Below are 15,265 nucleotides of genomic sequence, written 5' to 3' on the forward strand. Positions count from 1 at the left end.
TTTTTTTTTTTTTTTTTCTTTCTTTTCGATCAAATGCGAATAAAGAATCGACGAGTTTGTTTTGAATGCGGCCTTTCTTTTTTATTCCAAACGAAGTATTAAAAACAAAGAAAAAAAAAAAAAAAAAAAAAAACAGTCATTAAGAAGAAGAAGAAGAAAAAAAAGCATAATATAAATTATATAGAGGTTATAGAGGTTATATACGATGCAAGAAGTAATTAAAAATTAAATATAAATGTAGATTAGAAATTGATCAATGGACGTACGAAGTTGCTAAAAGGAGTTAAGAATTCTTCTTTCTTGAACACTGAACACCAAACACAGATCTTCATTTTTCAATTTTCACTTTGACGTATAAAACCAAAAACGTATTGGCGGGAAGTACTGTTGAAAAAGCGTTTTACGTTTTGAAATAAATTTCCGAGGAAATTTAGTTCAATCGTCGTGCTGCAGATGGCGCTATCCATCCTAAAGTCATACACTCAATTTGTTTGTTATATTTCTTCATTTAAAAAGAGAAAAAAGAAAAAAGAAGAAAAAAAACGAAAAATCCCATCTATTAAAACTCGATATGGAAACAAGAATTAACGTGGTACATTTTATCAGAACAAATCGTATCCAAATATGGTAATGAACTTTCCAACGAGAGTACCATATTCCAAGTATGGTGAAACGAAGAACTACCATTCAGGATCGTAACTAAAGATTTCGTATCCTTACCTTTACACATCAACCGATATAAACATATTTCTTTTTTTCTTAAATTAAAAAAATATTGAAATAATATACGTCTTAATTGAACATTGATAAATCATTATCTGACGCGTCATATTTAAATTCGTTGATTATTCATTCATTATTACTGATGAGACGATGATAATTCGAATTAATTTTTTACAAAGTCATTATTTAGAAAATTCGAAAGCTCGTGATTGTTGCATTTGATTAAAAAAAAAAAGAAAAGAAAAAAAAAGAAAAAATAATAACCCCCTTCGAAAAAAGTTGTCACTACGTTGTTTCATAAGTACATAGCCATAAAATTCTGATGGTACTTCAGATGGCGTTAGTAGTCCGGGTGTGGTGAATAAACTGCAGAGTGACGAGTGAGGTGACTCATATTGTTCAACGACGCTCTTTGCCTTTCTTGTATTCTTTTCTCGTTAATATCAGGTAAGTTAAAATTTGTTCTTATATTTTTACAATATTCCAACCGATCGAGAATTCTTTTTAACACAATATAAACATATAATTTCTATCCCAAAAATTGTGTAACGATAGATCTCTATCTGCATACGTTCGTACAGCCATTATTGTTTCGTATTATAATCTTTCAATGTTTCTTCGATTTTTTTTTTATCGCGTCAAGATTATTAAGAAATAGAATGAATATTTGATGTATCTTTGAACTAATATTATTTTGTCCCATTATTTTGCATTATCATTCGATGAAACGAAATTTATACGAGACTTTAGCAGCATGAAAATGACAATGCAGTGCAGTATATAGCGATAAAAGAACCAGATGTATAAATCCAATTTAGCATATTGCTATAACGATTAGAAAAGTAATATAATTACGAACGAATGATAGAAGTGACTAATATTTTGTAATAAAATATAATTAATCTTTCTAAAAATTCAATGAAATATAGTGCTAGTTGTTCAATGAAAATTATTTTATGTCGCAATATGATTTCGTAAAATCCTTTATGATTTATTTCGTATTATTTGAAATTTCCAAGTACAAGTAATGGTTAGTTAAAAATAAATGTTCGTTATTAATTGTTTTTTTTCACGGATGAAACGAATCAAGTTTTGAGATAAGCGTTAAAAAAAGTGTTGAGTTTAATGCCCTCGTAATCGTGCGCTCGTGCAAGTCATATTATTTTTATCCCAATTTCGGTCGCGTCCAAATTTTCTGAATTAATTATCCGAAAATAAATAGCGTCGATAATGGTGTCTTGGCAAAGTCGCATAGGAGATATAAAAAGAAAAATCCACGTTAACAAATAAACTTTGTCAAATTGTATAATTGTGCTCAATTATTAATAATTAACTTATGGTATTAACATAACTACGTATGATTTTTTTTCTTCAGTCAATCACAAAATGTCTGCCCGTAAAACAGCAGGCCGCCGGGCAACTACAAAGAAGCGTGCACAACGTGCGACGTCTAATGTATTTGCAATGTTCGATCAAGCACAAATCGCAGAATTCAAAGAAGCATTCAATATGATCGATCAGAATCACGATGGATTCATAGACAAGGAAGATCTTCACGATATGCTTGCCTCGCTTGGTAAGTAACACAATCCTACATTCGAGCAAATATATAAACGAATAACTTATACTATATCAAAATATTTATATATTTTGTAGGTAAGAATCCCACTGACGAATATTTAGAAGCTATGATGAACGAAGCACTTGGTCCAATCAATTTCACAATGTTTCTAACCTTATTCGGTGAGAGACTTCAAGGTACCGATCCTGAGGATGTTATTAAGAATGCGTTTGGTTGTTTCGACGAAGAAAACACTGGTCACATAAATGAAGAACGTCTGCGTGAACTCTTGACAACCATGGGTGACAGGTAATCCTATGAAAAGTTTTCTTTCTTCATATTGACGTTTAAAGATAAGCAATAATTATAATAATATATCGTACATTTACAGATTCACCGACGACGATGTCGATGAAATGTATCGCGAAGCACCCATTAAAGGATCCATGTTTGATTATTTAGAATTCACACGAATTTTGAAACATGGAGCTAAAGATAAAGACGAACAGTGAGCATTAAATACAATCTCATCTCCTCACCGTACGAATCTATTTTCTATCATAAAAAGTAACTTAAGTTTTTCTTTATTTCAATTTTCAAAGTATGCCCGATAAATTATTTATAAAGCATAACATTTGAATTTTTAAATCTTTTGATTAGTATTACATTTTCATTCATAGCCATGCCATCTATATTCTTATTATATTTAATATATCCTATATTCTTAATATATGCATTATGTCAGAAAAAAATATGTGCCGTTAAAGTATAGGTTATGGTACTCTATTAAAAAGGGAGTTAAAATACTGTGCATTATAAAAGGAGATCAGTAAGATATGATTTATTGAACTCCCACCATTTTATTATGGTGTATATTAATAATAATAACGAAGCGGTCGATAAGAAAATATACATATAAGATATATTTACAAACTTGTAACTGTTGTAGATTTGGCATTTATATTTTAATATAATAATCCACTCCGAATACGACTAATGCCGTTGACTGTCCTCATTCTCAGTTGCAGAAAATCCGAAGCACCTACTTTATAATATACACCCATGATCGCGAACGTATGACTAACAATTAATTTGTTGATATTCCATATCACATCAACGTGCGTAATACGTTAGTTCTCCTTGAGATGACATTACCTTGTTTCTAATACAAGATAATAACTCTGTCGACGTAACAGTGTAAATAATCAATCTTCCTAGAATAGAAAATTAAAATAATATATATATATATATATAGGTAATTTATATTTTTATATATAACAAATAATATATTTCATTAACAAGAATTAACGAATGTTGCGATAAGACTTTTAACGTATAACATCATAATTCTAATCATAAATCCAAATCCACGTGTATCCGTATCCTTGTCTCTATCATAACCGTAACATCCAATTCCAGATCGAAGAAGATTCTCATGAACAAAAAAAAAGAAGAAACCATTCTCTTTTAAAAAAGTGTAAAAGAAGAGGATAAAGAAAATAAGATCTTGGTGTAACTACGAAAAGAGAAACGAAAAATCGATCGTATCGATCGGAGGAGAGAACGTTTAGGCAAGTCGCAGTATCATTTCCATGTGTTATGAGAGAAGAAAGCAAGGAAACAAGCGATCGAATGTTTATTGCGCATAATAACAATAACAACAACGACGACGACGACGACGACGACGGCGGGGAGGGCAAGAAGTCGAAATCTCTTCTCGAAAACGTACGACGGTAGTCGTAGCTCGTTTGGCGTAACGCGCATGCGCCATCTCACTAGATAGAACGTGTACCGAGCGGAGCCGCAGTATCATTTCCACCGTTGACGCGGTAGGATCTACTCTCTATTCATATAAACATATATATATATATATATCTCACACACACGCACTTTCTCTCTCTCTCTCTTTTTCTCTCTCTCACTCATTTTCAATGTTTTTCCCCTACTCTTTCTTTACCTACCGCGCAACCACCTACGTCGCACGCGTCGTTCACGTATCTTTCTCGCTCGTGTAGGCGCATCAGTCGCGCCATCTCTCTCTCTCTCTTCCCCTTGTCTCGAGAATAAATAGGGCGGGAGAGAGAAGAGAGAGAGAGAAAGAGAGAAAGAGAAAGAGAGTGAACGAGCGAGTCGTGTCCGGCGGTGGCCCGGACGAAGGCTGCTGCTGGTGCTGCTGCTGCTGCTGCTGTTGCTGCTGCTGATTCTGATTCTTTCTACTCCATCATCCTTTTTCTTCTTCTTCATCTCTTTCTTCATCTCTCTCTCACTCACTCTCTTTCTCTCTCTCTCTCTCTCTCTCTCCCTGTCACTTTCCCTCTTTTTCTTTTGCATCATCGTACGTCACTCCTCCCCCTCCTCCCCCCTACACACCCATCGTCCTTTTCCACCACTCCATTCCTTCCTACTACTCCCCTCGCACGAAGGATCAGACTTCTTTTCTTCTCGCAGTGTGTTCTTCGGTGTTCGATCGACGTGTCGCTTTATTAAACATCTCGCGAGTTCTTCCTCTCTTTATCCTTTTTTTTTTCTTTTCCGAATAATCAAGAGAGTAAGAGAGAGAGAGGGGGGAGAGGGATAAAGAGAGATAGATTGATAGATAGATGTATTGAAAAAGTATAATCTCTTCAAGATATATTCGTGTGTGTGTGTGTGTATGTGTGTGCGTGCGTGTGTGTGTGTGTGTGTATGTGAATAGAAACGAGACAGAACGATGATGCAAGATCGTCGAAATATCATCGTAACTTCTTCTCATTCTTATTATTATTCTTCGTCTGTCAACGTTCGAACAAATCCGGATTACGTACTTCTTTTAAATCGACGAGGTTATCCCTCGAGAGAAATTTTCACGAGAGAGTACGAAAGAGGCTCGTAAAAGTGCCCCTAACTGCGATTAATATTATAGCTTATTCTATTTCTCGTAAAGAGAAAGAGTAAAAGCTCTCTCCCATTCCTAAGAACTCGGGAGGAGGTATATGGTGCTCTAGGATATATATTATTTTCTTGCTTTGTGACGAAAAGAAAGAAGATAAAGAAGAGGAGTCGCTCGTGGTAGCTGTGTATACCAGGTGATCGCAGGGAGCTCCTCGCAAAAGGTGGTGTACCTTCGTTCGAAGCGACACCCACCGACCGAGTCGACCGATCAGCTGTTCGCCGGCCGACGACGCTTCGATTTCTTCAGGTTAGTAACGAGACCAACTTTTTTTTCTTTTCTTCCTTTTTCTTTTTTCACCTTTCCCCTTGTTCTCTCTCCTTTTTGTTTTTTTTTTTGGTTATTTATTTATTTAATTTTTTTCTCCCCCCCTTTTTTTTTTTTTCTTTTTTTTACCTATACCTCCTAATCTTAATCATCGTTTAGTTTCAAGAACGAGAGAGAATGCAAAATTAAAGGGACATTAGTACGTTCGTTTTTATAAATAATTAATGTAATGAACGATCGTATTATTGATCTTAACTCATAAGGAATCACACAAAGAGACAGTCGTATATAGTACGTGTTGACTGATATAAATATTTATGTTCATTCTCAGTTTATCAATGGTAACGTTTCGATGATAACGTCGATAAGATCGTTTATAACGCGAGGAATGATGCATCGTTCCCAAAAAAGAAAGAGAAACAAAGAAAATATATTTACGTCGTCATCGTAGATTTCTGCTTTTCTCGCGTTACATGTATATCGAGCATAATAAAGGGGCGGAGGTGTTTAGAGTACGATGCGACTCGATTGAATATAATTCGTGTCTGGACGATTATCTAGGACACGACTCGATTTTATATACCAAACGAATCACTTCTCGTTCTGAAATGGAGTCTCGTCGCAGAAATATATTAAATTTGAAATCAAATCCTTCGAGAGGATATTATACTTTGTGCGAATAAATGTGAAATCTGTACACGGTGTTTGCGCATGTAAAAAAAATATATATATATATATGTGTATGTATATAGATAGAAAGATAGATAGATAGATTGTATAAATCTCTATGGGATTTCAAATGCTATATAGAAAATACTTCGTCATTTAGATTAAAAATAATAATCCGATTAGATCACTACTTTAATCTTTATATCGTATTATGATGAGTTTCTTATCGATAACATTTAATCTATTGCGCTTCTATTAATCAGATCTGAAAGGAAAGGTTTATAAAAAATAATATTTAGTTGATATTTACTAGAAATTTACTTAATATATATGTATATATATATATATATATATATATATATATATATATATAATTATATATGTATATATTTAAAAGGAAAGGAATCGAAAAAGTTGCGAACTCTTCACAATAACAGAGTCGTTGGTAACTACGAGTTACCCCGTCAGTTTTCACTTTCTTCGAGAGGCACCACGGACCGGTTCGACGTTCGATCTCGCGTGTCCTGCTTTTTTCATTCGTCTCGATGGGACCTTTGACAGAGATTCGCAATTTTTCCCAAGAAAACCATATTATCGGCTTCGCAGTAACGAGTTACTTTCGATTTCTTTTATTTTACCTCCTTTTAGACTTACAAGTCTCGAAAAAGGAGATTTCTTCACAGTACTTTACTTTTTTCTATCCGTCAATGTAAAAAGAGATTTCATTCTGGTTCGATACTATCGGCACAACCGGTATCTCTAACTCAAACTTACACTTTACTGACGGATTTGTCTTCAAGTTTGGATTTTATTTGCCGCTCGTCAGTAGAAAAATTATTATCTTTTTTTTTTTTTTTTTTTTTAATGCTCATATACCGTACGAGAAATCAGGTGAAAAATCAAAAGATTAATTTGTGACTACTTACACGTCAGCCTATAAAATATATACTGGAGAAGAGATTCAGGAAAAAAAAAACCACGTACACGCTCGTACACATCGCACGTTTGTCCGGGTCATTAAACCCGTCGACTCTTTTTACGACATTTTAGAATACTTGAAATTCTGGGCCATTGGGAAGAACTATTAAGCCGTTCGTCGAATTTGATTCGACGAATTTCAACAAGACCATAGTTGTTGCACGCAAGGGAAATTATACTTTCGCGTAACGCGATATCGACTTCTCGAGACTCGCAAAATGTCACGTAAGGCGAGACGGCCATGATAAAAATTCGTGAGCATGTATTTAAAAACTGGCGCACTTATGTTATATATTACATTATTATCGATTTGTTCACACGTATACACAAGCACACAATTATTGTTTTTGATTGAAGTAGTACGATTTGAATTTTATATATTTCTTTTTTTTTTTTTTTTTTCTATTTTATTTCTCATGTTCTTTTTTTTTCTCTTGTTTCCTTTTCCTTTTTCTTTTTATCGGCCCGAAAGACAAGTGTATTCGATTTCATAGTTGTTAATACGTGGTAAAAAGAAGCCCCGATGAGGTCGACTGTGGTCTACCGTTTGACCTACATTAGGAAGAAGGTAAATGTATAAGGGTGTTTCGTTCTGTTTTCACTCGAGGAACACTGTTGAAATTGTTAAAAAAAAATTTTTCTAACCTTTTAAGCAACACCAATTCTCAATTTTTCTTGTTAATTTTTGTTCTTCATTTTCTTCTCTTTTTTTTTTTTTATTTTTTTTTTTATTTTAATTTTATTTTATCTCTTTTCCTCCACACCCCCTCCCCCTCCCTCCCTCGACTCGACACATTAGAATATTTATGTTCGTTCTCGTTATTCGCAAGAGTTCACACGATTTATCGGTTCCTAAGAAAAGAAGCATACGTCATCGTTCTCCCTCTCGAATGTAACATTAAACGTTTCACCACATTCTTATAAATAATGTAGATACTTTGCATTCATGAAAATGGATTAAACGTCGCAATGAGTATCGCGGTTTACGTTCGCTTTAAGAAGTATTTATGTACGTATGTGTGTATGTATGTATGTATGTACATACCATTCAACCAATGAATGTAGGAGAAACCGATCTCCGTGACATTTCGCTTCGATGCAAATAAAATTAAAGCTTTTTAATCTAAATAGTTGGATAAATGTCGAATATCTTTCTCTATGTTTCAGTTAATTCGATTTAAAATTAAATGTAACGAGATAGACGGAGCAGAATAAAAAAAAAAAAGAAAAAAAAAAAGAAAAAGAAAAGGAAAGAAAAAAAATGTTGTGCTAAAAGAGCAGCAGTTTGACAGCTTTTTCAAAAGACTATGTATGTACATACGTACGTACATATGTACATACCTATATAGATATATTTCACGATCCATTTGGTCGTCTTATGGAACAAGATAGAAGGGTGAAATACACTGTAAATGGAAGCGACCAACATTCTAGGCCAATTAGAGTCCGAGTCCAGGGACGTTTCTAATACAAAGTAGGATTTCAGAATAGAGTCGTGTGCTCCACGTGTCTCCTCTGATGGAACGAGAAAGAGAAATAGAGATAGAAATAGAGAGAGAGAGAGAGAGAGAGAGAGAAAGAGAGAGAGAGAGAGAGAGAGAGAGAACGCAACGTAATACTTTAATATGCTTATACGATTTTGCATTTCTGCTTGTTTTCATAGAATTTATTCATGATCGCATCGTGCACAGTGGGTCATTGTTATCGTGCTCAATGCACGAACAACGTGACCAACTTAATTATACACGCATATGCAATAGGTTTATATAGTATAATGATAAATTTAAATTGGAAGGAGAAAATAAATCATCAATCAAATGATCTTTGTCGCTTTCGCATCGATCGATTTCTTTTCTTTTTGTTTTTTTTTTTTTTCTTTTTTTTTTTTGCTTCGATACTCTTCGAAGAGAAGAGAGGAGGGTATTAGTCGTAAATAGATTCGAGAGATAAGACCAGTCTGGCATATAACGAGTGGCACATGTCGCGTGCTCATCACGCGAACGAAATTATGGCGCACGATCGGTTCCTAGCGGCAACTGTGCCACGTTTGCAAATAGGGGAACCAAAGAACAAAGCGTTCGTTGCATCGAATTTATTCTCGGGGGTTTATCCCTATTCTCCCTCAGTAATGTTACGTCATAAACAGGGCCCTTGTCGTAGTTCACAACATACAGGATACATATATATATAGATTGATAAATTTCTTACGTCTTCCTTGTTAACAATTTGAATGTAGATCAATTAGCTCGTATTACTCGTTAATTAATTCGCTCATTCATTCATTTATTTTATATTACTTAATATTAAATATTGTTAAGAGATCGAATTTCTGGTTTATAAGTACATAGATTAGAAATGGCCGAAGATAAGTCCAGGGAGAAAAATCACAAAGTTCCTTTGTCGAGAGAAAGCGAGGGAAAAAGGGCCGAAAGCTCGGCATCCAATTTCGATGAATTCTCTAGCATCCTGACAGATTCTCCCCTCATTTCGAGGGGCAACCCTTCGTACTTTTAGTACCCTCTAGGGAGAACCTTTGGATACGTTCATCAAACGTACCGACCGATCTCCTTCCACCTATCCGCGTCTTGCATTTTTGTCTCTTCTACTTTTAATTCTTCCATTTTATCTACTTAGTTTTCTTTTTGTTGCGCTTTCTCTTCCCCCCATTACTTCCCATATTTCTACATATTTTTTTTTGTTTCGGCTCTCCGCGTCTTTCTCTTTTCCTTAGACACGTGCACTTACATAAACGTAAATGTTTTTATTCGATCTAACCGTTATTACACATTGGATAAACCGTCGTCGATTAGGCTAATTTTAGAGGAACGCAATGGATCTCTCTCTCTCTCTCGAAACGCACTAGTGCACGGGATGAAAATTTAATCCTTCGTGGCCTTCGATGGCGCCGACGATCGATTGTAAAAACACGGAGAGAGTGCAAGGGGATGTTAGTGCGTCTGAGTTGCGTCGTCGTCGTCGTCGTCGTCGTCGTCGTCATCGTCGTCGTAGTCGTTGTCGTCGTCCAATTGTAAGGATAAACAAGTAATAGGTACTTACACACTTTAGTTAAGGATCTGACTATACTTTTTCATTACATTTTAAACCACTTCGATCTTTCGAGGGATTCATTTCTAAAATATTTTATAAATAGAAAGATGAAAAAGAAAAAGGGATAAAGAGAGAGGGAGTGAGATAGAAAAGAGGTCTCATTCTTATTAAATAAAGTAGTCGGTCAAATTTCTTGTTGGAACTGTATTTCGATGGAAAGCCAAACGCGTCCTAGTTTTCATGGACAAAGGAGTACTCTAAGATCTACTCGGAAAGTTTAATCCTATTCCATTGAAATTGTCGACGAATAGAAATAAAGAGTACAATGTGTCGTTGTATAATAATTATCATTCTATTAATTAACTAATATTTTCATTTGTTTCGTTTTCTTTTTCCTTCTCTTTTTCTTCTCGTCTTCCGTTCATTGATGAGAAAGGTGGAATTAAAAGAGAGAAAGGAAAAAAGAAAAAGAGAAAGGAAAAGAGACGGGTTAAAAGAGAAAACGGGACAGGAAAATTACGTAGGTAAAGATTGAAAATGAAAAGTAGGATTGGCAAGGGATCCCTATTGTCCTTTTTCTTGTATTATTTTTTTTCTTTATCCATTTTTTTCCCTTTTTCCTTGTTCCTTTCATTTGTTCGAACGCAAGCGCGAGCAATTCGGGTCACCCGGTATATGGGACGACCTGGTTCAAGTTTTTAGAACGTTTCCAGGATGTGTTTCTAGATATAGAAGAGAACGTTATAGCTTTGAAAAATCATTCTTCGAGGAACACCAGCATGGTTTTCCTGGATGGTCTGGTTAGTAGTGTAACAGGGCGCACCCTCGAATTCGTCGTTCTCGCGAATGGTAGGCGGCAATAAAATGTCGTAAGTCAGGCGAGGGTGTTTTCTCTTTCTCTCTCTTTCTCTTTCTCTTTCACACATACGCACGCGCACACATACGCACGGGAACACACAGAGACACACATATGAAAAAAGAGTCGAGGGAAGGCCTAGGTAAAATGCCAAGGGGAGTAATGGAAGCATCGAACACAGCGAGGAAGAACGGGGTGCACCCGCGTTTCCAACGAACCTCCCCACGTGCGCAGGCGCCATATCGATTTCTATTCGCACACAGCCTTTCGTAATTTCCCTGTGTGTGTCTTCATATATTTCTATGTAACATATAAACTAGTATGTATGTCTGTGTACTAACGCGAATACGTACTATATGCGATAGCTCTACGCTCCCATCATCATCCCGCATCCACGGCGATTCTACTTGTCGTTTAATGGACGATCGGCCTTCCCTACATCGAAGCCATCTTTTTGTTTTTTTTTCTTCTCTCTCTCTCTCTCTCTCTCTCTCTCTCTCTCTCTCTCTCTCTCTCTCTCTCTCCGATCACGATATCGAGTGTTTTTTAAGTCATTTCTATGAAAGATCATAATTTACAATATTTCTTTGAAATGATCAATGTAGAATTTGTTCAATGTGAAATTTGTCAAATGGCGCATCGATTAAATGATACTCGTCATCGATAACAAGAGCGTGAGGTATTGTTACATAAAAGCAACACTCGTCCCAGGTTGATTGTTTGCAGAGTCGTACGTAACGTTAAGTCGATTAACAGATAGATCGAAGGTCTTGCGAATGTTTCGACTGAAAAAAAAAAAAAAAAAAAAAAAATAAAAGGAAAAATTATGATCGTCGGGAAAAAAAAACGGAAGAGGCGATATATATACATGTATTTATGTGTGTTGGTATGTATATACGTAAACGTTCGAACGTTCATCCGCATCGAGGAAGAATATTTTTAACCGGACGAGACCGATCGATCGATCCTCCGATCCACTGTTGCTTCCGTTTCTTTTCCTTTTTTTCTTTTTTTCTTTCTTCTTTTTCCCTCATATCCGCTAGATAAAATTAGCTCCCAACGTTAAATGTTTTGTTTCCTTCTTCCAATCACAACCAAACCCCACCACCATCCAATTCACCCCCTATCCCCTCGTCCCCTGAACTTCACTCTTTCATTCTGTTATCTAGTTTAATCGTCAGTTTAATCTCGAATCGATGTAATATGGTTATAAAAGATGAATATAATTCTTATCAATTCCCGATATAAAAGTAGTAGTTCGTCATCGAGAGTACAATAGACAACTCGATCGAGTTTCACAATCTCATCCGTTATTTTTTTTTTGTGCCTTTTTTTTCTTTCTTTTTTTCTCTCTCTCTCTCTCTCTCTATCTATCTCTCTCTCTACATCCTTTTCTTTGCTCTTCGTAGAGTCGATAAAAAGAGAAGATAGAAGTTTATTCCGTTCAGGGCCACACCTGATCGTGAAACGAATGGGCGTGATTCTTTTTTTCCTGGGAAATGCCAACAATGAAATCGGATCGGGTTTGACTCGATCGGTTCGACTTCACGGGCCACCGATTCAACGGACAATGCCGAAAGTGGAGCCCAGACGAAGGGTGGTAGTGGTAGGACAGTATGGCGGTTGCGGCGCCTATCAAGGGAAGGGAAATAGGACTGTTTAAAGTGCTTGAAATTCAATGTGACGACGATTTTGCCCATCCTGTATGTCTAGTCGTCTCTTTCTCTTCTTACGTCATTCTCTCTCTCTCTCTCTCTCTCTCTCTCTCTCTCTCTCTCACACTCTTTTTCACTCTAATATACCTCCTGTGTAATCTCGTGTTGTCGATAAAGAAAGAAAACAGATTGCTGATAGAATAACGAATTTCTTATAATTATTTTTACGAAAAATATTATGAGGAGAGGGAGAGAGAATATATATATATTCGATAATTTTTTATTACATATATATATATATATATATATATATATATATATATATATATATATATCGAAGAAGAAAAGTTCGAATCGTAGTTACCTAATATATTTCAGATAGGACGAATCCGTAGATCATCATCGTATAATACTTCCAGTCGGCTATCTAATTCTGGCCACTGACCTAACTCACTGGCAGTCGACGGCGCTCGCGCGAAACTTGCAATGGTGCCCGTTAGTTACGTGGGTGGCATTTGCGCGTAACGATTTAAAGCGAATTTCCTGGAACGATCTCTCCTTGTTTACGTTCGAAAAATACACCGGGCAAAAGCAAAGCAAAGAAAAGCAAGGCAAAGCAAAGCGTGGCATGGGCTTATCGTTCATGCGAACGGCGCTCGTATCGCGCGTCAACGAGAAAGAGAAAGAGAGAGCATGACGTTGAGGGGGGAGGAGTGAGGAAGGAAGGAAGGGTGGAAGGGGACGGAGAAAATTACAACGAATAAACTAAATCGACTACGATCTCGTTAGAGGATAAACGATTATCTCGAATCTAAGACCACGTGAGAGATAGATAAATCGTTAAAATTTTGATATCTGATAAATTGAGAAATAAAAATCGATTTTAAACGGAACGCAAACTTTAATTGTGGCTAAATAATTTTTATCAAAATCAAGGTTGAATTTTGATATTATTTCTGTTTTTCTTCCTCGATTCGATTTGTAATCTTCTCGTTGTAATATACGAATAAGACACAACCCACGATGTGTATATACTTCCGTGAATGCAAATTAAACGTCAAGCCGTGGGGAATTAAAGTAAGCCGAGCGAAGTAAAGATACGGAATAAACGACTAGTTGACCTTTGGAATCCGATCCGATTGGCGTTGGTGACATCGAGCCTTGGCTATCGGCAAACCGCAAGGAAAAAGAAAAAAAAACCTTGTTCGCGTTGAAGCGTTGTTGAAAAGTGTACTTACGTACATATATATAAGAACATTGCCTCATTTTTAAAATCCTTATATGTGGATTTATGTAGAAAAAAAGAAAAAGGGGAGAAGAAAAAGTATATATATATATATATATTTTTTTTTTTCTTTTTCTTTTTTTTAATCTTCTCGTCGTTTTAAGATCGAAGAATTTTTCGAAATTGTTAAAATGTCTCGCGAGGTTCCTTTCGCTGAGATCATTTTGGTACGCACGCTTGATGACCCATCGCGAGGAAGAAGGCAAGAGATCCGAAATAACTGCGGGTCGCGTGCATCGGCTTCCTGAACCTCGGAAATTTCTCGTGTGCCTTCGTCTTCGAATGTATTTCGATCGAACGAGTCATCATCGTCGTTATCAACTACGTGGTTAATTCGTGAAATAAAATAAGATCGATGGGTATAAGATAAGTCGTTTGGTTTAATTCGATCGTGTTTGTTGACTCATCCGTTCGCCTTGAAATAATATTTCGAAGGAAATTAATCGAATTTCTCGAAAGTATCAACGAACCAATCGCTCTTCTTCTTATTCACATTCGTTCGCGTTTATATACTCTCTCTTTCTCGTTCTTTTTCTCTCTTTCCATTCTTTACTTTATGCAAAGAAAGGGAAGGAGAAGTCGATTAGATTATCTTTGCCAGCGGCGCATCGTTGCATTTAACCTAAGCAATTCCGCCAATTGACTCCGCACACCCACGATCTTTAGGAAGCGTCGGAATAAGACGTGTTCTGTTTATATTCCAACGCCTTTATCCGCATTCCGCCATTAAGATGAATTAAACCGATTGCAAAATGCATATATCCAGGTATATATATTTATATATATATATATATATATATATATATATATATATATGTATCATAGATATATGTAAACACTTTAGAGTCTATCATCATGAGTACGTATGCATACATGCATACATATATATATATATGTATGTATATGCATATATATGCTGTTGTGTAATAGTTAGAGCGATCCATAGAGAAGCATCGAACTAAATGACCTATCTCCAACGATGATCTATCTAAACGAGATAACGATCGCAAAACGTTAATCATCAATGACTCTAACGAGTATCGATAACGAACACTTTAACGAGACGGTATTAAAATCGTAAATGCGGAAGAGTACATACTCGAGTTGGAAAGTCGAGAAATTGGAGAAATAATAGATGAGAACCGAGGGAAATTTAATTGTAACAATGATAATAGAGAAAAAATACGAATTGAATAAATGATATAAAAATAAATATGGAAAATGGAACGATGAAAGAAAGAAAGAAAGAATGAAGGGAAAGGAAGAATCGGTGAGGGTAGGAGGGTGGGTGGGA

At 35.8% G+C, this 15,265-nt stretch overlaps 3 protein-coding genes across 3 annotated transcripts in view; 2 read left to right on the forward strand and 1 right to left on the reverse strand.

Moving 5' to 3' along the window:
• LOC124426210 overlaps positions 1-400 on the reverse strand; it is a 28,363-nt gene extending 27,963 nt beyond the window's left edge. Inside the window, exon 1 of the mRNA XM_046967620.1 lies at positions 267-400. The gene's annotated coding sequence lies outside the window, so the exon portion shown is untranslated. The remainder of the gene's footprint in view (positions 1-266) is intronic.
• A 640-nt stretch (positions 401-1,040) lies between these two features.
• LOC124426215 (myosin regulatory light chain sqh) lies at positions 1,041-3,272 on the forward strand. The gene is made up of 4 exons (XM_046967629.1): positions 1,041-1,170; positions 2,099-2,299; positions 2,380-2,593; positions 2,676-3,272. Exons 2-4 carry the CDS (start codon positions 2,110-2,112, stop codon positions 2,794-2,796), a joined length of 525 nt encoding a protein of 174 aa, XP_046823585.1. The 5' UTR covers positions 1,041-1,170; positions 2,099-2,109; the 3' UTR covers positions 2,797-3,272.
• Positions 3,273-4,145: 873 nt separating this feature from the next.
• LOC124426212 overlaps positions 4,146-15,265 on the forward strand; it is a 56,833-nt gene continuing 45,713 nt past the window's right edge. Inside the window, exon 1 of the mRNA XM_046967622.1 lies at positions 4,146-5,462. The gene's annotated coding sequence lies outside the window, so the exon portion shown is untranslated. The remainder of the gene's footprint in view (positions 5,463-15,265) is intronic.

Source organism: Vespa crabro, chromosome 8, assembly GCF_910589235.1.
Source record: "Vespa crabro chromosome 8, iyVesCrab1.2, whole genome shotgun sequence".
NCBI classification, from domain to species: domain Eukaryota; kingdom Metazoa; phylum Arthropoda; class Insecta; order Hymenoptera; family Vespidae; genus Vespa; species Vespa crabro.

Bases quoted from the DNA above. Each gene is read 5' to 3' on its own strand.
- LOC124426215 (XM_046967629.1), top strand. From the start codon at position 2,110: ATGTCTGCCCGTAAAACAGCAGGCCGCCGGGCAACTACAAAGAAGCGT. The intron at 2,300-2,379 runs GTAAGTAACACA...TATATTTTGTAG, and splicing joins CGATATGCTTGCCTCGCTTG to GTAAGAATCCCACTGACGAA. The intron at 2,594-2,675 runs GTAATCCTATGA...GTACATTTACAG, and splicing joins TTGACAACCATGGGTGACAG to ATTCACCGACGACGATGTCG.